The sequence below is a fragment of the Mercenaria mercenaria genome, chromosome 11 (assembly GCF_021730395.1).
Source record: "Mercenaria mercenaria strain notata chromosome 11, MADL_Memer_1, whole genome shotgun sequence".
In the NCBI taxonomy this organism is placed as follows: Eukaryota; Metazoa; Mollusca; class Bivalvia; order Venerida; family Veneridae; genus Mercenaria; species Mercenaria mercenaria.
The window spans coordinates 81837300-81860338 of record NC_069371.1 but is presented as its reverse complement, the minus strand read 5'-3'; the positions used below and the strand labels follow the sequence as shown (position 1 = coordinate 81860338).

General features: G+C 34.5%; 1 protein-coding gene across 1 annotated transcript; it reads left to right on the top strand.

Annotated features, from left to right (window-relative positions):
* The first annotated feature begins 661 nt into the window (after positions 1–661).
* On the top strand, positions 662–23033 carry LOC123531749 (zinc finger protein 236-like). Its single transcript, XM_045312986.2, has 6 exons — positions 662–804; positions 5741–5781; positions 11303–12612; positions 16488–16587; positions 17359–17824; positions 20553–23033. The coding sequence occupies exons 2-6, from the start codon at positions 5767–5769 to the stop codon at positions 21086–21088; spliced, it is 2427 nt and encodes an 808-aa protein (XP_045168921.2). The 5' UTR covers positions 662–804; positions 5741–5766; the 3' UTR covers positions 21089–23033.
* The last annotated feature ends 6 nt before the right edge of the window (positions 23034–23039 follow it).

The window sequence follows — 23039 nt, the reverse complement described above, 5'->3', positions numbered from 1 at the left end:
TCAGACACAAAATTTTCTTTTCTTCGTTAAAGTGGAATTATACGCATTTCTCAAGCAAAAATCCAGCTGAAATAGATGTCTGTGTAAAAAGGGTGGGGGAAATTGTAGCTTTCAAACCACTATACGAAACTCTTCCTGTTGCCAGTACGAAATAATAACTTTCCAAATATGACTTTTCTTATTTTGACTGGGGCAGTCTTTTTAAGAAAAGTCAAACTGCGCGCAGGAGTTGCTTCCCTTCAACTTCAGAAATCTCTACCTACATTAAGGGAGTACTAGCAGAAACTGAGTAAAAGCAAAATAATCATTTGCATATTCTATATTTAAAACTTATCGTTTCGGTTGAACAACAAATTAAATGAAACAACTAGTAAATGGAGTTTTGTACTTTCACAAATCAGACACAAAATGTTGTCGTTTGTCTTCGTTAAATATTTCTGTTACTTTTCTATATATAATAAGAACATTTTAATCATTTTAAAACTTCCCAAAAAAATGCTTTCTTGTAAAAACTGTATTGTATTGTATTGTATTGTTGTATTGTATTTTATTGTATTGTATTGTATTTTATTGTATTGTATTGGAACCAGCTACCTAAAATTGACATTCTTGAATTTTACTGCGCAGGATGGTAGGATACCGTATACTCATATTTAGACTGACCGGTGTTGAGGTAATTTTTTACCTTGAAGAAGAAAAAGTAGATTTTTGACACTTCGTGATTTGCGGCCTCTTTATTTGTTTAACTAATACAATCTCTCGATAATTAAACATTAAAGAATACACTTAACCAATGTATTAAAGGTAAACCATATATAAATTTTGAAATAATGTTTATTCAGATTGTATTAAGTAGTATTCGGTCAGTGCAGGATTCGGGTACTTGCAGTCTTTTTATCTAGGAAGTGTCTAGCCATACTTAGCCTGGCGTATAGATTCTAGGTTATCACTCTTCTATAAGATTCATCATGATCTGGTTGCTATCCTAATCGTAGATTACCTTACCCCAATGACCCGATATGGCCATTCCCTAAGTTATACAGGTCAGAGAGATGGCCTTTTTGAACCAGGCTAGTTCAATTGACCCATAATAAGACATGTGTACATAGGCCTAATGAACCACAAATCATGAGACGCACGAATTTTTGGTTTTCATCTACATCTACGGGGATACTCCCAACAATCAATTTCTGATCATAACTGGGAGGTTTTAGAAGAGAACTAACAATTATTGTGTGGATATTCGCATCATGGTACAGACATTTTATGGTTTACTGAACTTTTACTTATGCAATGCAACTACATTTCAATGAATTTGACACTTACAACAACCTGTGAATCGCTTTGCAAACAGGTACGTTGTTTTGTACACTTGGGTCACCATAGATTTTGCAAAATTCTTAAAATAAAATAATGTTGCTTTTGGAAAATCTTTATTTCGGCCATTTGTAAAATCCAAGAGATAAAGGAGGAAGAAAACATACTGACTTCCGCTGATTTGAGATGCAACCGCATATTCGTACCCTGCTGCATCCGTAACTAAAATATGGCAACATTTATCTCCCTTTATACTATTTCAGTTATCTCCCTGCTTTCGCCAGCATCAAATGGCTACGTTCAGTCACATGATCATAATACAGCTGGGAAAATTGCAAAATGGCGGCGAACTGATGAAACACAGCAAAATAATATATAAAAGTTGAAAAATACCGTAAATTAGATGTAAATAACTCCTGCTTTACTGAAGTTCTAAATCTGTTCCATATTCTCGTCGTTCTTCGGCAAAAATCCAGTCAAGGCAGCTTATATAGCTTGTCTGAGTACGAAGTGCATGCTCAGAAGTAAGCATACACATCAAAACAAGATTGCGAATGTGTTTCTAAGCGCATACTTTTACAAGTTTTTCATCACAATTTTATTATTATGACAAATATGGTTCATTAGGCCCATGTGTACATGTCTTGTTATGGGTCAATTGGACCAGCCTGGTTCAAAAGAACTAGCTGGTGCAAACAGGCCATCTCTCTGACCTGTTATAGGTTAATTACTGCACACCAAAGTTATTTTTAGTTTCTTCCTCTCTAAATTTATATCACAATATTCTTTCTCTTTTTGATTTTGACGCGCAAAACGTCTACGTTCCTGCAAGGGGTTTGACGTCAACGGAAGATAGATAGATAGCCTGCAATACAAATTATACAATACAAATTTTATTTAAATTTGGTGCATATATATAAACAGGAAAACATTAGCTATGTATAGCTATTTACTGACATATATAACAAAAACAGGTAACACGCAAATCATCATATTAGTCCAACTAATTTGACGTTATCCTAGGAAATATTGAGAGATTTTTTTCATATGGGCAATATCCCGACTTGTGTCAAACACTCGAAAGACCAAAATAGTTGAAGCAATTTCTGATGAAATTTTCATCACTGCCAACGCTTTACATGCTATAGGTTTAATGCCAATTATTTCACGAATTTGCCATAAATTCAAATAAAACTTACATGTATCAAAAGGAGATTCAATACCTCATTGATTTATGTAAAAATTATCAAATGATATCCAAAATTATGAAAGTTCTGGTGATTTAAACCTATGCATGTACTGTACACGATTAACGTTTACCATGTGTATATATGCGATAAAACCAATAACTTTACATGACTGTGTACTGTGATTTATCCTCCATTATTTTGGTCCAAAGTTTTGACGTTTAGATTGCCAGTCACAAATATAAAACAATCTAACGTCAAATTATTTTGACTAATCATCATATGAGTTATAGCACATAATTATGTTAATCATAAAATAGGCATATGCATTAAGTATATAAATAAATGTTAAGACCTGTGAGAGTAGCGCTAATCTTGACCAAGGGCCTAAATACTTCTCTAAAAAGAAAAAAACATTCATAATCTGTGTCGTATATTATGTTATTGTCACATAGCAGAGGTAGAAAATCCATTCATCCCCTTGTAAATATGAGTGGGAATCGGCTACAGGTAAGTGGAACTTGCTTGTTGGAAATGACTAGGGGTTCAGTAACTGGACTTCTAGACAACCTGTATAGGCCTGTATGTCGATCTGTTAATCAATGTGAATACTGAAAATGGTAATTGCAGAGAGGAGATCACAATTTATCTATCAAAAAGTGGAGATGATATCAAAAAAATTTTTGTTAGCTCACCTGTCAAAAAGTGACAAGGTGAGCTTTTGTGATCGCGCGGCGTCCGTCGTCAGTGCGTCCGTAAACTTTTGCTTGTGACCACTCTAGAGGTAACATTTTTCATGGGATCTTTATGAAAGTTGGTCAGATTGTTCATCTTAATGATATCTAGGTCAAAAAGTTCATAACTGGGTCATGTACGGTCCAAAACTAGGTCAGTAGGTCTAAAAATAGAAAATCCTTGTGACCTCCCTAGAGGCCATATTTTTCAATGGATCTTCATGAAAATTGGTCACAATGTTCACCTTGATGATATCTAGGTCAAATTTGAAACTGGGTCACATGCGGTCAAAAACTAGATCAGTGTGTGAGTTCGGGTTTAATGTCTTTTTCAACAATTTTTCAGTCATATAAACGACGGTGTCTACTTGTAGCAGTGAGCACAATGCCCAGCTTTATAGTGCTGCCTCACTGGAATATCACGCCGTAGACACGTGACATGATACCCCACCCAGTCACATTATACTGACACCGGGGCTGACCAGTCCTAGCATTACCCCCTTAATGCTGAGCGCCAAGCGAGGAAGCTGCTAGTACCATTTTTTACGTCTTTGGTATGACGCGGCCGGGGATCGAACCCACGACCTCCCGCACTCGAAGCGGACGCTCTACCACTAGGCTACCGAGGCGGTAACTAGGTCAGTAGGTCTAAAAATAGAGAAACCTTGTGACCTCTCTAGAGGCCATACTTTTCAATGGATCTTCATGAAAATTGGTCAGAATGTTCACCTTGATGATATGTAGTTCAGATTCGAAACTGGGTCACGTGCCTTCAAAAACTAGGTCATTAGGTCAGATAATAGAAAAACCTTGTGACCTCTCTAGAGGCGATATTTATCATGGGATCTGTATGAATATTGGTCTGAATCTTTATCTTGATGATATCTAGGTCAAGTTCGAAACTGGGTCAACTGCGGTCAAAAACTAGGTCAGTAGATCTAAAAATAGAAAAACCTTGTGACCTCCCTAGAGGCCATGTTTTTCAATGGATCTTCATGAAAATTGGTCATAATGTTCACCTTAATAATATCTCACATCAGTCTTTAAACTGTCTTTCAGTGACCATAAATGTGACCTACTGATCTTCTTTCTAATATTTTAGCATCAGTTTGCCATTTGAAACATGTGGTTCAATAATATTATACTCAGGTGAGCGATTCAGGGTCATCATGACCCTCTTGTTGTTTTAAATATTTATATAATATCTACGTAATATATAATATCTATAATTATTATGTTGAATAACTTAATTATGTACAATTTTTGTCAAGCCAGCTTGCAGAAGCGAAGAGAGTAAAAACTGTTGTCCAAATGGCTGTTCGGTGTATGTGCCTGCGTCCGTCTGGATTTGTTTGTCCAGACCATAACTTTGACATGCATTGAGGAATCTTGTTTATATTTGGCATGAATGTTTACCTCATTGAGACGGAGTGTCATATGCAAACTCCAGGTTCCTTTCTCAAAGGTCAAGGTCACAGTTGGAGGTCAAATGTCATGTCAGATCTTGTCTGGTCCATAACTTTGACATGCATTGAGGAATCTTGTTTATATTTGGCATAAATGTTTATCTCAGTGAGACAGAGTGTCATGCGCAAACCCCAGGTTCCTATCATAAAGGTCAAGGTCACAGTTGGAGGTCAAATGTCATGTCAGATCTTGTCTGGTCCATAACATTGAGGAATCTTGTTTATATTTGGCCTGAATGCTTAACTCAGTGAGACAGACTCTATCTCATTTAAGGTCAGGTCACTGTTAGGGGTCAAAGGGCGGGCTCGACATGTTGCCCATGGGCATCTAGTTTTTAATTAAAAACATAATATGACAAGTAAGAAACATGATATTAAGTCTTAGGTATAATAATAACTAATGCATACATGTGTAAGTTTTCAGTGCATTCTTTTTCTTTATTTGTTGTGCAATTGATGAATGAATTAATCAATTTAACATGTAATATAATATCATTTGTTGCGGTGTTGTTTTAATAACAAGTTAATGTCTATTGAGTTAATATCTTAAAAAATGAACATAATGCTGATAGTCTTAACTACGATATACCATAAGCCAAAAATAGAAAAGCTACATAAACACCTGTTGTGCGAATAAGGGTACTAATTGTCACGACTGCCCTGCAAATAAGAAAAATAACTGGCATGACTGTTGTGCCAATAGACACTTCCTTCAAATATATATTGCAAGTGACAAGAAACAGAAGTATTATAATTTTAACACTCATGAGAATTTGATAAAGCTGTATATATAAGGCCATGGGTTTATGTGGGCAACCGTAGATACTTCCCCAGAGGCTCTGTGTTGACAGTTGCGCTCACTCAAGTGTCCTATGGAAATCAAGATTACGTTATAAGACAACACAATCTTCATCAAAATTTGATGTGAATGAAGTAAATATAGATTTCTAAAACATATCATGAAATTACAACAGTTTACAATTTTGTCCGTGATTTGATCAGATTTATGTAGTAAAATGCTATTTTCTACTTTCAGATATTAGAAGTCATATAGATGTCAGAATGCCGGATGTGGAGGTACGTTTTGACCAATGTTATTTACCCTTTACATTCTTCACACTGACATCTTCATAGATAGTGTATTGCTTTTAAGAAATAATAAATGACATTGTGTGTCTTTTTTATCAGTAAGGTTTGTAGTACACACTGTTTACATGTATAGATAAACACGTCAGTATAAATGTGTATTACCACTAAAAAAACTGGCTGTTTTTTTTTTACGCTCAGCTGGTACTTCATGACATTTAATTTTGTATGTAGCCCTGTATGCAAACTTTATATATTTAGTATAGTTAGATACCAGGGGTGGTATAGTACGTCATCAACAGGTGCGCGCAACACTTCCCGATGCGGCTTTTTTATGTCAAAACACCTCGATTCGGTGAGTAAACTTGCGATTATTTCATTCGTAACGAACAGCTTTGGAAATGTCATATAGTCTAAAGTACCCGCCTATGTCTCTAGTTTATCACTGAAGTTTGCATTTTGCAACAAAGTCTTACGTTTAAGAGAACATTCGAGCAAAATGCACTTCATGGAAACACTTCCCCATCCACCGCGCTATATTATATCGCATAAGAAGAGTTTCCATGCATTTCTAATGACCCAGTGCCTTGACGGGTGCTCTTTTATGGCAAACGGAGCTCAGTGATACCTTGATTAATCATCGGAATCAATAGTTTCAAAGAAATCAGTAATATAAAATTTCGCCTTCCCGGTTCACCAGGTAAAACGATGCACTTCCCGGCTCACCGCCCGTGTGGCATCGTGATAATACTTTTGAGTAATCTTTCTATTTATTTTGACGCATGATACTTAAGTTGCCATACCAGCAAAACTAGTATTTAGCAATGAACGTTTATGTCAGTGATAAACAGTGCTTCATTTACCTTGTAAGGGCTATGTTTTGACAGATTTACTCTTTCTTTTTCAGATCACAACTGAAAAGACCTGAGATAGTCGTAACTGTTTATAAGAATTCAAAAATTTGAAGCCAAGCACTTGGAGTTCAGCAGTATGATATCCGTGGACAGATGAACATAAACTGCATATAGTAATTCATGCATTCCTCGGGAATGAATAAATTATACGTCCAAAAAATCAGAATTGTAGAAAGAACAATGCCCACTTTTTGTGGAAGTTTGCGACAAAATCATTAAATGTCGGAAATGAAGACCACAAAAGAAGTCGTTTTTTGAGATTCACTCACTTGTAATATGTGCAGACACCGTTTAAAACAGCTCACTGTTACGTGTGACCAGTACCGTAAAATATGTAGTCATGAACTTTTGTAGACGGAATTTAATGTGATTTTGCGTGACTACGGTGCCCTTAAAACAATTGTGATTTTTTTTAAAGAAACATTTTCATCTGTCTGTGTTGAAGTGCCTCTCCTGTCTTCTAAATATCATTTGACAGTATTTGATGAAAGGCAACAGCAGTTTGAAACTGTATGAAATATAGTTGACACTCATAACGGGTAGAACACAACAATGTAAATATTTTTGTTTTCTGTATGTTTCGGTCAATAAACGTTCACAAATTATATAGAGACATTGCCACTTTATCAAGTTTTGTGTTATTTTAATGCCATTTTGGAGTTAAAATATAAGTGTAGTTGTGCAAAATCTCAACATTTTCTAATCTAATAGTTTCAAGAGTTATTATATTCTGATTTTTGTTGATTTTGAAGCATAGCGGCAGTGCATTTCCACTTCAAGATATAATTTTTATAATTACAAAAACATGTACATGGTGTATATCATGGCAATAATAGGTTTTAAAGGCACTCGCTACAGTTTTTCTGGACGGGTCGATATTTACCCCAACACCGTGCCAATTTGTAATCGATGTAGCTCACTGCAGAGCTGGTGCGGTCTTCTGCGCATGCCGGAAGTGATTATCTAATGTCGCGTATGACAAAAATTCGCAAATTATTGTATGTTCGCATGCATTTAATGTACAAAATGTATAACATACTGACTTAAGGTTAGGGTAAGTATCACCTTGGTTAGAAAATATATACATTTAAAGTACTTTTAGTTCAAATTGCTTCAGTCCGACAAATACTGGAGTCTGTTATTTATACCAGCGCCCAAACTCTGCATTGAGTCACAGCTGTTTCTAATCCCGTATCGTACCCGTACCGTACATTCGTAAACTATAGGTTTTGTTAAAAAAAGGGCGGAAACTTTCATCGTTCTATGCCATCAAAATGCTTCAGAAACACCTTAAAATCCGCTTATTAAGAAATCTGCCGTTTGATAATTTTATATATATATTTCTAAGTCATTTGCTCAAACACTGAAAGAGTATTTAGTACCAACCTGCGTTGTTTAAATGCCCGCCACACCCTACTTCGTTGAAATTTGATTTAAGCGAAATCTAATATGGTGACCTATCAATTTTCTTTTTGTTTTAGATTAGGTAGACATAACCAAAGGTATGTGCAGAGTTTGATTAAATTCTATTATGTGAAACTCGATAAAATAGCAGAAGTACCAACTTAAAACTGACAAAAATATGCAAAAATAGCCCTTGGGTCTGCTGAACAAGTATTCCTTTCTTTACAAAATCATGTTCTTTTGATTTCTCTGAGCATGTTTCAAATAGATATATTGTTTTCCGTTATAAAAATGCTTAGATAATCAAATTTATGCTGATTATTGTACTTTACTGAAATATATTTTAGGATTACAGAAATTTTGAAAAATGTTTAAAATAGCACCATATCTATGGGCAAATTAAATTGAAACAAAGCTGGTGACCTAGCATTTTTATTTCATTTTTCAATACACCATAACATGACCATTTAATACAAAACATTTCATCAAAATCTATTATTGAGAAAAAAATTACGAAACTGTAGCGAGCGTCCTTAACGGTAACTTATCAATAACATTCAGAGCTTTCTTTTCCTTGTTATTCCTTCCTCTACATATGTTGACATATTCTTTGACATTTTTTTTTCCACAGAAAGCAGCTGTCGTCTGTTCAGAATGTAGATGAAAACAAACGGCAAATTAAAATAAAACACCTTTAATTTCATAATAACCATGTTGTTGAGTGTATTATGCATTTTAGAATATGCAATGATAAATTACCAATCATCTTTATCGTTTTTCTTTCACAATAAAATTACCTCAAAAGGTTTTTTAAAATTATTTTAGGATTTCCTGTCATGTCTGAATATTACCAATTGTTGAGAATATGTGATATAGAGATGTACACTACTTCTTGACCGAAAAAAAATAAGGCATACAAAAGTGGAACGACTTTGTCAGATACGCGATCCTAATAAAACTTGTAAATATATTACATGAGCTGATAAGGGTTTGAATACAAAATCAATAAAATTTTCAAATTTGAATAATCTTTTATACAACAACATTTTCAACAACTGAATAGTTTATGAAAAGAAATATAATTTACATTGCAAGTAAATTGTTCTACCAGTGTTCAAGCTCACTACGAGTTTTATGCGTTAAGATTTGCCAGCAAAATCTGAACATTGGTCACTATCAAATTCTGAACCGCTTTCTAGTGTAGATTCGATCGATGTCCCATTCTACTAAGTGGTAATTATAATTCAGTTGCTGTCCTTCTTGTTCTTTCCTTGTTCACATATAAACCCCTTTGATACGAAAATTACATGGGCGCGAGACAGTTATTTCTCATTGTGATGAACACGTGGGCCCTGAAACGTTAAACAAAATTAAATAGCAGCATATCATTAAAAACTAAACTGCATTGGTGCGACTTAATACCTTCATAGTTATATCAAAATGTTGCTCCTTAAAAACACAGTACATGATAATAATTTTACTATACAATTTTGCTTTACTTAGCATGATATTATCAATGCATGTTCTTATTTCTCTCATCGAGTCTTGCCTTGAACTCGAGTTCGGAATCAAAGCCATCCTACTCGATCATTTTCGATGACACGACATATGTGTTATCGTGAAAAAGTAATTAGAGTAACAAGTTAACTAATGATTTCCAAAATACTTTCTATTTAAAGTGAAACTAAATATCATTACGTGTTGAAATGCCTATCTAACTACTCCTGACTAAGGTTTATATACTGTAAAATTAATTAAATCAAATCAGTCATTTATATCCATACCTTCAAACAGCAACCGACATAGTCGTGTTTGGTACAAGACCCCTGAGCGTAGAAATCCTTGTCTGTGGCAATTCTGTCACTTCTCAGTGTTATATCGCACATCTTTTCGAAAATATTACGTCAATTATGTCTGTCATGCCAATCACTCAGCAAGCATTTTTAACATATATTGACAATTCCATTGATGAAAACTAGAAATTTGGTTTTCTTTTTCATCTTTCATGTACCTAAAATAACAAAAATAAGGAAATGATAGAACATATATCATACACGTTTATAGTATACAACAAATGTTCAAGATATGCCACATTCTTTTAATATAACCTTCAAATGTTTAAATGAAGTTTACGGACCATCTAGTACAAGCACTTAAACGACTATTTATTCCAGATAATAGAACTTTAAGGCAAGAGAGGTCACATTTACAGTGAGCGCTGTCCCGATTTTAGTCGTACTGGAAATTGATGAGCCGGGAAGGACGTCAATTCAGCTGATGAACCGGGAAGGCGAAATTTTAATTTACTGATTTTTCAGGAAGTTTAGATTCCGATAAATAATCAAGGTATCACTGACATCTGTCTACTATAAAAGAACACCCGCCAATGCTTGGATATGTCAGAAATGCATGGAAACTCTTGTTATGCGATATAATATGGTGTGGTGAATAGGGAAGTGTTTCTATGAAATGCATTGTGCACGAATGTTCTCTTAAATGGAAGGCTTTCTTGAAAAATGCAAACGTCAATGATAAACTGGACACATGTGCGGGTACTTTAGACTATATTTCATTTAAGAATCTATTCGCTATCAATGTTATAATCGCAAGTTTACTCACCGAATCGAGATGTTTTGACATAAAAAAGCCGCATCGGGAAGTGTTGCGCGTACCTGTTGATGACGTACTATACCACCCCTGGATACATTTGATGAGAATTTTATACATTTGAAGTAAATATCAAACAATAAAATATTTACAATTGTGAAAGATGGCTATTGGATATCTTAAGGCAGCATATGAGCAATATACATGACATACAGTGTAACTTGTTTCAAAATATAAGTGTGTAACTAATCATCATTGTTTCTAAGTCATCATTGCTGTTTAAAGACTATTTAAAAGAACATGGTGTTTGAATAGTGAATTATTGATGAATATTCTGCGGGCCTAATAATTGATTCAGTATGTGAATCAGGTGTAAAGTCATTTTGTTCTGTCATTTCAGTTCTTAAATGTCTTTTATTTTAAATATTGGATCATATTTGGTCATACTTTTTGGGTGTATGGCACCAAAAAATATGTTGACATGATGTCAGTATTGTCTTGTTTTAATGAAAATGTGCATACTTTTTCTTGTAAGATGGTCATTTTACATGTAAAGTGCATGTTCAATTTCTATTTTTTCCCTTTAGGTTTTCTCACAAGTAATAGCCACACTGTCGGAGTCATTAATTAAGCTAATTCCTGGAGACAAAGATGAATTCCTTAGCAACCATCTGGGGTCATTGAATGTACTTACCCATCAGCAGCTAGATGGCAGAGATCTAATCTGTCTCACTGGGAAGCTTGAAGACATAAATAGATGTAAACAAGTCTTAGAATACCAACTTCTGGGCAATTCAGATGAAATAAGCCCAGAAGACTTAGATGATAAAAATTTACCACAAGATGTTGAGGATCATGAAGAAAAACCAGATGTAGGCTGGGCTAACGCAAAGCAAGATCCAAAAAATTTTGAAAATGTCTCGAAAAAAGATCATTTCAAAAATTCGGATGTAATCCATGAAACAGAAAGCAAAGATACAACGGTTGTCATTTCAAAAAGTGGAAGGCAGATAAAAATACCACCAAAACTGACAAACTATGAGGACATGTTGCTGGAAATTAAAGATGAAGATGTGGACAATGAAGGGGTTGAGACTGTTGGCTACAGTTTACCCAAAAGAAGAACCAAAAGAAAAGTGGGAAGGCCAAGAAAAGTAAAAGAAACAAAAGTGTTCAATGTGGTAGGAACGGATGTACAGGAGGATGACGAGAGTGTTAAAGCTGATCAAATAAAAGAGACAGATTTTACAGAAACTGTTAGTGGCAATGTTTATTTAAATAAAGGGGAGAAGGCCAAGCCTAGAATGCAATATATTTATGAAAAAGCCCTATTAGGGAAGAAAGGTATTAAAAAGTATTATGAAGACAGACTCCCTTTTAAATACTTCTGTGATATTTGCTCATTCAAAAGCAAACGAGAAAGTCACTATTTTAAGCACCTAGAGTTGCATAGCAAAAATCCAGATTTGAAACTGTATAAATGCGACAAATGTGATTTTTCTGCAATTCGGGTGAGTGTTCTACAGAGGCACTCTCTTACTCATGTCTCAGATGAAGGAAAAATCTTAAAGTGCACGGAATGTCAGTACACTACAAACAATGAAGCTTTGTTGAGAATGCATCGTAGAAGACATATTTCAAGCAAAACTTCCCATTCTTGTCATCTATGTAGTTTTTCAACAATTTATAAAAAGAAATTACTAAAACATCTTGAAACCCATTTGCCTGAAGAAAGAATGAGTACTGATGAGGGGATCAACAAAAAACACCAAACGTACCACTGCAACAAGTGTATGTATAATACGACAAATAAGTTAAATTTCCAGCGGCATCAAAGGGCAGTCCACTTAAATCAAAGACCACACCTCTGTGATACCTGTGGAATGGCATTTAAAAGGTTAGACAATTACTATTCAGTAACATCTTCAGTATAACTGCTTTTAAAAGACTTAATGTGCCTCTGTTTAAAACAATATGCTCCATAAATTTTAAAGATAGACAGGCTAATACTATTGTTGAATAAACTGTGTTTCTTTTCTTTGTTAAAAATTCAATCAGGATTTTGAAATTGTTTGGAAATTTTATAAGCAGTTTGACACTATCTCATGAAAGCACAAAATGTTGATGGTGAGCTTTTAAGATAGTTGGATATCTGTTGCCTGTCTCAAGTTGTTTTTCTTCCACCATCCACTATTTCTTTAAGTAACATCTACTAAACCATCTAGCTATTTTTGACAAAAGGAGTGTTCTTTTGGTAGTCCTCTTTAACATTTCTCCAAATCTAGCTCATCGATTCTGGTTGCTATGGCAGTAAAAGGAAAAGCTGTAAAATTCTCATCATCAAACACCACTGGCTAGTTTACAAAATAATTTTACTGAAATGTTCCACATGGGGACCATCAACCATGACAGTTCAAATTATTTGGTTTGTCAAAATTCTTGGTCACCAAGGCAGGGCTCCAGATAATTTTTTTGGCCTATGAGTATTTACTCATCATAATTCTTGCAAATGAGTAAAATGGTAAAACCTGAAATTGACTAGGAGTAATTTCACTCCTGAAAATTTGTAAATGAAAAAAAAACAGAAATAAGTTTTATAACATATTAATTGGGTGTAACACCCATGAATTTGTTTGCAGTTCAGTTTCGATTCAGCTGCATTTTCAGCATTCAAGTTTTTGCTTCTTTTTCTCCGTTGGCTTGCTTTGGCTTCACACTCGCTGCCAAATCCAATAGATTATTCAATATACCTTTAACAATGTTTTGGGAATCATTTTTTTGTCTAAAGAATACGTAGCATGTTTGTTTACTTCATACATTCTTAGAAAGAGACATGTTGTTGTTTTAAATCGACACTGCTTTAAAATACACTACCTTACCATCAATATTAATTCCCAACAATTTGATTTGTGCACGCATTGAGTGTATAATATAGTTTAACCTAGGTTTATAGAGTATCATTCAATGCCTGTATACGTTCAATGTGGCAGAATGAATGGCGATCGTGCTGTTATGTAAAGCATCCAGACGATTCAGATTTTGTTTACGCTAGTAAAAAGTCATTGCATGCGTTTCTGTAATTTCATGTACGTTTTTATATGCTAAAAAATTAGCAGACATGCGTATATGCATTATTTCAAAGCGTAATTTATGATAATACGCATCTTATCTGGAGCCTTGCACCAAGGGTCTTGATCAGTTTGCCATATATGCTTAACCTTTAGCCTGCTGATGGCAAGCGATTTGCCTTTGCGACCAGTGCAGACTAAGATCAGCATGGTCTGCACTGTTCGCTATTCAGTCAATAAATTTTCAGTGAACACCCTTTTGAATAATAAGTGGTGCTGCCGATATTGAATACTGGACCGGTCCATTTAAGAAATTTAGCAAGGTAAAGGTTAAAGTGCATATAAAAATTGTGTCTTCCAGAAGTAGCTTACCTGATTTTGAAATGGCTCTGCACAAGTGTTGTCTTGGTTACTTTTGACCAAAATTGTCCAAATTGTTTTGCTTGGTTTAAAAACGTAGCTTCCAGAACTAGAAATAGAAATATCTTCAAACGTCTCCTTTAACCACTGGTACAATTTTTTGTACAATTTGAAATAATGTTTTCAAGAGGACCCTCCACCTATTATTATTATTATACCAGATTTATATAGCGCCCTTTACATGATAAACACGTCCAAAGGTGCTTTTGCGTATAGCAAACGCAGCCACGCAGGGTGCGAAATTCATCCTCTACTAGACACAGAGCGATCTGACCAGAGGAACAGAGTGAGATAAAGCTCCCAGAACAGATAGAGAGAAATCCTTTTTTAGCTCATCTGATTTTTTGAAAAAAAATGATGAGTTATTGTCATCACTTGAGCGGTTGTCGGCGTTGGCGTTGCCTGGTTAAGTTTTATGTTTAGGTCAGCTTTTCTCCTAAACTATCAAAGCTATTGCTTTGAAACTTGGAATACTTGTTCACCATCATAAGCTGACCCTGTATAGCAAGAAACATAACTCCATCTTGCTTTTTGCAAGATTTATGGCCCCTTTTGTACTTAGAAAATATCAGATTTCTTGGTTATGTTTAGGTCAACTTTTCTCCTAAACTATCAAAGCTATTGCTTTGAAACTTGGAATACTTGTTTACCATCATAAGCAGACCCTGTACATCAAGAAACATAACTCCATCTTGCTTTTTGCAAGAATTATTGCCCCTTTTGGACTTAGAAAATCAGTTTTTTTGGTTAAGTTTTATGTTTAGGTCAGCTTTTATCCTAAACTATCAAAGCTATTGCTTTAAAACTTGCAACACTTGTTCACCATCATAAGCTGACTCTGTACAGCAAGAAACATAACTCCATCCTGCTTTTTGCAAGATTTATGGCCCCTTTTGGACTTAGAAAATATCAGATTTCTTGGTTAAGTTTTATGTTTAGGTGAACTTTTTCTCTTAAACTATCAAAGCTATTGCTTTGAAACTTGCAACACTTGTTCACCATCATAAGCTGACCCTGTACAGCAAGCAACATAACTCCATCCTGCTTTTTGCAATAATTATTGCCCCTTTTGGACTTAGAAAATCATTTTCTTGGTTGAGTATTATGTTTAAGTATACTTTTCTCATAAATTATCAAAGCTATTGCTTTAAAACTTGCAACAGTTTTTCACCATCATAAGTAGACACTGTACATCAAGAAACATAACTCTATCCTGCTTTTTGCAAGAATGATGGCCCTTTTTAGACTTAGAAAATCATGGGTAGGACAATATTTCTATTACACAAAAAAAATCAGATGAGCGTCAGCACCCGCAAGGCGGTGCTCTTGTTTAGATACAGGCTTGTCCAGCTAACTTAGCCTAGCTCTTTGTGAATAGACAGTCTGGTTCTTTAATGTGCTCGGTGTATAGCACCGGTACAGGCAAAGCCATCTTTCCTGGGAAGAACCAGTACAGGCCTCTTAGTTAGGTGGGAGACACTCAAGAGCATCTCAGAAATTTTCAGTGCCTGGACCAAGATTTGAACCCCGGACCTCTGGATTGACAGTCAAGCATAACACTAGACCACCAGCACACCAAGAGTATTCATATTTTCTGATTTGTCTAAAATGTGGAGGCCAGAGCTAAGAATAGAAATATCTTTAACTGACATGTACTCCGATTGCTGCTTCGAATTTAAGATAATTTCGCAGATATATTTCTTGGGGGACGCCTGCAAGATTGTTTACATTCTTTAATTTTATTCATCAAAAAACTTGATAACAAATGTATTAATTGTAAAATCTTCAAAGGTCATTTTATCAAAATTTGATGGTCAGATTTTTAGATAACATCCTTCAGTGACTCAGTTCCAAGTTAGTATGTCTTAGACTCTTAGGTTTAGTTACCAAGATTTTTCTTATAAAGTATATATAGTGGAAACTTTAAAAAATGTTCTTGTCTGAAACAGTTATATATTATATAAAAAAAATATTATGCGTGTGTGACCCTCTACCAAAGTTTTTCATGTTAGCAGTGAAACTCTGATAATTGATTTAGAGTCTTCATTGTTATAAAATTACTTCATTACTTTGAATTCGGTGAACGTCTGATTTTAAACAAATTATTGTCTAGCAATGTGAAATGACATTTATAAATTTCTTTCCAGCAAACCAGTATTACAGGTTTGTAATTGTTACATTCCATCTTGCATGCTTAAAGACCAAAATCAGACATATCTGGTAGTTTTGAAGTTGAATTTTAAAAAATCCATTTATTTTTCTATGAAACATACCCTTTTTGCAGAACTGATGCGTTGCGTATCCACAAAGAAGTACATAAGGACAGGTCGGAAAGAAAGTTACCGTTTGTATGTAAAGTCTGCCAGAAAGCATTTAAATCTATGGTAAGATTTTCTCTTGTTTGTAAGATTTTTCTCTTATATTTGATCTATTTCAGAAATTAAATGACCACGTAGTCTTTGCGTTTCCAGCATACCAACTAACTTCCAACAGGAAGGCCAAGGTGAAATAATTAATATTTTTCAGATGACAAAAAATTACGTTCTATCAACAGTCAAAGAATTGTACTTCATGGATTTCTGTATCCACCCTGACTTATGAATATGTTCCTGTATAAAGTTCTGTACAGTTACTGTCTTCAATACTTTAACCCTTTTCATGCTGGACACAACTGATTCTTCCTTTCCGACCAGTGTAGATCATGATCAGCCTGCACATCCATGCAGTCTGATCATGATCTGCACTGTTCGCCATTCAGTCAGCCTGTTTTTGGTAAGCACTGCTTTTAACATTAATGGTACTGTCCAAATTGAAAGATAGACAAGTTAATTAAAGAAATTCAGCAGGGTAATAAAGTTCTGTAGAGTTATTGTCTTCTTTAAGTTGTAAGTATAAGCTTTGTCGGCAGATATCTGAATTTATTCATATATAATATAATTTTAAATATTCAGTTATGTTGGTACCCTGGTGCATTAATACCTTTGTGCATGAATACTTTGGTGCTATTGTACCTTTGTTCATTGGTACTATGGTACATTGGTACCCTGTTTAATTGGTATCTTGGTACATTAGTACCTTGATGCATTGAAACCTTGGTGAATGTAGAAACAAGCAGATACAGCAAATTTTCCTGACTTTAAATAGCATTTTTCCAGGCCCATGTTAAAGAGCACATGTCTGTGCATACAACAGTACGTTCGTTTCAATGCCATATATGCGGACAGATGTTTAAGACCCGCCAAGTGCAGCAGCGCCACCTACAGGGAGTTCACCTCAAAACAAACTGGCATGAATGTTCTCGTTGTAAGCGTAGTTTCAGTTCCAAATACACTCTGAAACGCCATCTACGCCAGCATGATGATGAAAATAATCTAAACTTGCAAGAAAATTCAGAAGGGAAAAGAATGTTAGGTCAAGTTAGCAACTCTGCTGGAGTGAATGATGTTGGTGAGCAGCAAGATTTTACCGAAGGTCAAGGTCAGGAACAGCTGGACGAGAATGCAACTGCTATTCAGACAATTACAATATCTTCTGATAATCTTGGAGAGTTTACCCAGCATCTACAAACTGTGTCTGGTCAGTTGCAATCTACCGGCGATATTGGGGAAGTCTATATTCAAGGTGAGTGCAGTAGTTTGTTTCCACAACTTGATAATATTAACCTTTGTACTCAATTGTATCTGCCTTTTTGATGTCAAATTTGACTCCAAGATAAAAATTTCTTGCATACCAGAGGAATTTTTCAGATATGAAAAGGAGTCTTTCCCTGGTTGTTAGAACAGATAGGAACATCCAGCTCATATGTAACTGTTTGAGCCTGAAGTTGGCTGTGCCCCATTACTGCAAAAACAATTAGCTGTAGGTTAGATATTCCCTTCTGCAACCAGTAAATATGCTCATAAATTTTGAAAATGTATTTGCTGGAGTGTCTTATGGAGTAACTGTGGAAGACTTGAACAGAATCGTTTCCATAATTCTCTGATCCTACAGAAAGGCAAAAATTGAACATGAATAAAAATTACCCAAGATATAACAGTTAGTTACTGCTCTCAGTTACATATACACTCTTGTCAGTTTGTTTGTACAGAATGTTACATATACATTCTTGTCAGTGGGTTTGTACAAAATGTTACATCTACATTCTTGTCAGTTTGTTTGTACAGAATGTTACATATACATTCTTATCAGTGGGTTTGTACAAAATGTTACATATAGATTCTTGTTAGTTTATTTGTACAGAATGTTACATATATACATTCTTGTCAGTGGGTTTGTACAAAATGTTACATCTACATTCTTGTCCGTTTGTTTGTACAAAATGTTACATATACACTCTTGTCAGTGGGTTTGTACAAAATGTTAAATATACATTCTTGTCAGTTGGTTTGTACAAAATGTTACATATACATTCTTGTCAGTTTGTTTGTACAGAATGTTACATATACATTCTTGTCAGTGGGTTTGTACAAAATGTTACATCTACATTCTTGTCAGTTTGTTTGTACAAATGTTACATATACATTCATGTCAGTGGGTTTGTACAAAATGTTACATCTACATTCTTGTCAGTTTCTTTGTACAAAATGTTACATATACACTCTTGTCAGTGGGTTTGTACAAAATGTTACATATACACTCTTGTCAGTGGGTTTCTTCAAAATGTTACATCTACATTCTTGTCACTGGGTTTGTACAAATGTTACATATACATTCTTGTCAGTGTGTTTTTACAAAATGTTACATAAACATTCTTGTCAGTTTGTTTGTACAAAATGTTACATATACATTCATGTCAGTGGGTTTGTACATAATGTTACATCTACATTCTTGTCAGTTTGTTTGTACAAAATGTTACATCTACACTCTTTTCAGTGGGTTTGTACAAAATGTTACATATACATTCTTGTCAGTGGGTTTGTACAGAATGTTACATATACATTCTTGTCAGTGGGTTTGTACAAAATGTTACATCTACATTCTTGTCAGTGGGTTTGTACAAAATGTTATATCTAGATTCTTGTCAGTTTGTTTGTACAAAATGTTACATATACGTTCTTGTCAGTTTGTTTGTACAGAATGTTATATATACATTCTTGTCAGTGGGTTTGTACAAAATGTTACATCTACATTCTTGTCAGTTTGTTTGTACAGAATGTTACATATACATTCTTGTCAGTGGGTTTGTACAAAATGTTACATCTACATTCTTCTTAGTTTGTTTGTACAAATGTTACATATACATTCATGTCAGTGGGTTTGTACAAAATGTTACCTCTACATTCTTGTCAGTTTGTTTGTACAAAATGTTACATATACACTCTTGTCAGTGGGTTTCTACAAAATGTTACATATACACTCTTGTCAGTGAGTTTCTACAAAATGTTACATATACACTCTTGTCAGTGGGTTTCTACAAAATGTTACATATACACTCTTGTCAGAGGGTTTCTACAAAATGTTACATATACACTCTTGTCAGTGGGTTTCTACAAAATGTTACATATACACTCTTGTCAGTGGGTTTCTACAAAATGTTACATATACACTCTTGTCAGTGGGTTTCTACAAAATGTTACATATACACTCTTGTCAGTGGGTTTCTACAAAATGTTACATCTACATTCTTGTCACTGGGTTTGTACAATTGTTGCATATACATTCTTGTCAGTTTGTTTGTACGAAATGTTACATGTACATTCTTGTCAGTTTGTTTGTACGAAATGTTACATGTACATTCTTGTCAGTGGGTTTGTACAAAATGTTACATATACATTCTTGTCAGTTTGTTTGTACGAAATGTTACATGTACATTCTTGTCAGTGTGTTTGTACAAAATGTTACATATACATTCTTGTCAGTTTGTTTGTACGAAATGTTACATGTACATTCTTGTCAGTGGGTTTGTACAAAATGTTACATATACATTCTTGTCAGTTTGTTTGTACGAAATGTTACATGTACATTCTTGTCAGTGTGTTTTTACAAAATGTTACATATACATTCTTGTCAGTTTGTTTGTACGAAATGTTACATGTACATTCTTGTCAGTGGGTTTGTACAAAATGTTACATATACATTCTTGTCAGCGGTGAACAGCAGGTGAAACAAGTATTTGATTCTGTGGCTTCATACTTGATGATTATATTATCTCATAATATCTGATGGCAGGCCTCAGAGTCCCCCCTGACCTTTTGTTTGTTTTCCTTTATCTGTCTTATTACGTGTTTTATATATCTCTATTATCAATGATGTGACCACATGTTAGAGGGCAAAATGAAAGAGAAAATATATTTAATTTCTTACATTAAGTACATTTTTTTCCTGTCACATTTTACTCTTTGTGTTTCAGGATTGGAGAATGTGGGCTCAGACACTATCAACATTGTCAGCATTCAAGGTGATGATATAGGTCAGATCTTAACCTCTTCAAGTGAGCCTAATTATACAGAACATGTTCCACAACTTTCTACACCAGTTGAAGACTCACAGGGTACAAGCATAGTGCAAGATCTGATTTCTGACAATGTGAAAATATATCCTAACTTGACATCTGACCAAGGTCTACAAATTATTTCTGACAGTCAGTCCCAAGATTTACCTGCTGTGAGAACTCAGTATAACCTGCCTGTTGAAACATTTAAGCTAGCGTTAGATCAATCAAACTCTGGAACAAACACAAATGATCAGATTATAAATGAAGCAAATCCTGACCTGGAAGTGCTTAATTATGAAACAGTGGATATTCAATATATTGCTGATCAGGGGCAGGTAACTGAGGGAGAAACTGAAGGACAGTATGTGCAGTTTGTTGCTCCTAATGGACAAACATACCGTATTAATGCAAACATTTTAAGTTTAAAAACAGAGACAAGTATATCAAAATGATAGGAGAGATATAATATATAATAAGTTATAACAAAAAAGAATTGAATGGAGAGTGAAAACTAACTGTATTATTTTTACATGACCTCCCCTTACCTTAGTTTTGAAATACAGTCTTTTTGTTTTTGTTTAAAAGTTGTTTTTAAAACTAAATATTTGTAACTTTCATGACTTCCCTGGGAGTTAGTAAGAGATTAAATATGAGCAAGAAAAATGAGAGAGGGCAGTGGAACCTAGTTCTTTGGATATTTGATGATGCCCACAGCAGGGGTATGTGTGGGTAGGGATGTATCCGCTGCAGAGTGTCTTATTATGAAATAGTGTATTCTGCTGCTTCAGTATTGCATAACCGTACTGTTAAAATTGTTTTTGAGAAAAATTTTAACTGAGGCAAGATAGGCAGATACTTCAAATAGTCACTGCGATTATGCTTCAAAGTATATGTGTTTCATTCGTAAATGGTATCCAAGAAGTATATGGAATATTTTTGTCCAAACTTTGTTCTCTTAAATTATTTTGTGCTACACTGTGTGGAATTTTCAGTACCACTTTATTTTTACAGAGTTTAGCAGTTCCATTTCAGATATTTTAAAGGGCATTACCCGGCTTTGAATACACATTTCTTTGGTTAGGGTTAGGGTTTATTCCTTCACATTTTACAGAAACTTGGTACGAAAGTCAGTGACAGGTCTATTTATGGAATGTAACTGGGAATTTCTGTTTGACTAATACCCGGATGGGCTTGCGGATGAGTTCTGGATTCCAATCCCTGGATGTGTAAAAAAAAGGGTTTTGCAAATAATGCAATCGTAACAGAACCTTTTATTAACCTTATTAGAACTGGAATAAAACTGTAATAGCTCGTATTTTGACCACATTGATTGTCTTCCGGACTATTACGGTCTTTTCAGAACTGTTGCATATTTATTATGGATATATTATCTGTGGCAAAATTTTGAGCATGTTCAAAACTTCGCACCCTTGCCCCTGGATGCCCCCCGTTTTCTGAACAGATACACCGGATGACTTATGAATGAGTTAGGAGTTCTACGGATATGTTACGGATGCTATCCTGAACTCATCAGTGTGATTCTAGCTTTACACAATGACTTACTTCCATTAATTTTCTTTTAGGTCAGTGAGTCAATAGCACCAAAGTTTTAGGTTTCCATAGTAACTGGAGAAACTTAAAGAAATGACATATTTTGAGCAATAAGTAATCATTTCTTATTTACATGCATACTTTTCATATCTTAGTATGCTTTACATATGTATCGGTGAAAAAATATCAGACAATCAATGCAAGTATAATCTTCACTGCCTTCTCCAAGAAAAAACATTCTGCTTGCATTTTATAATGTAACACTCTTATAACAAAACTGTCTGTGTGATTTTGGTTAAAAACTACATTTGCTAACTTTTTAGTATGCCATGCCATAAAAATTAAAAAAAAAAAAAAATACAGTAGCAGAGAATTTTGTTATTTCAATTGTACTGTATATTACTGGTCTATTTTTGTCATAGAATTTTTAATTATTTTCTATAGGTTGATTCTGGAGTTTGTTTTCAAATCAGTTAATGCTCTAGCTGATATTAGTCATCATATTGCAAAATACTTTAGGAACATTTCTGGTCACTATTTTGTCAAGTTTAACACCATCCTCTCAGATGATGCAAAACTATTTTGTGATTGAGTAAAATATGGTGCTGTTGGGTAAAGCTAAACAATTACCATACTTTTATTCTTCCATAATAGATTTATAATTCTTGATAGATTATTGAACAGTGAATATCAATCTCTTTGGGCCATCTCTGAATACTGATGGTTCCGTAGGAAAGTTATAGGAAAAGTAACTGTTGTTTTAAATGAATTAAATAATATTTATCAACAATATTCATGACATGAAATAAAGTACATACTTTGTGTGATGACACCTTTCAAAACGTACTATGG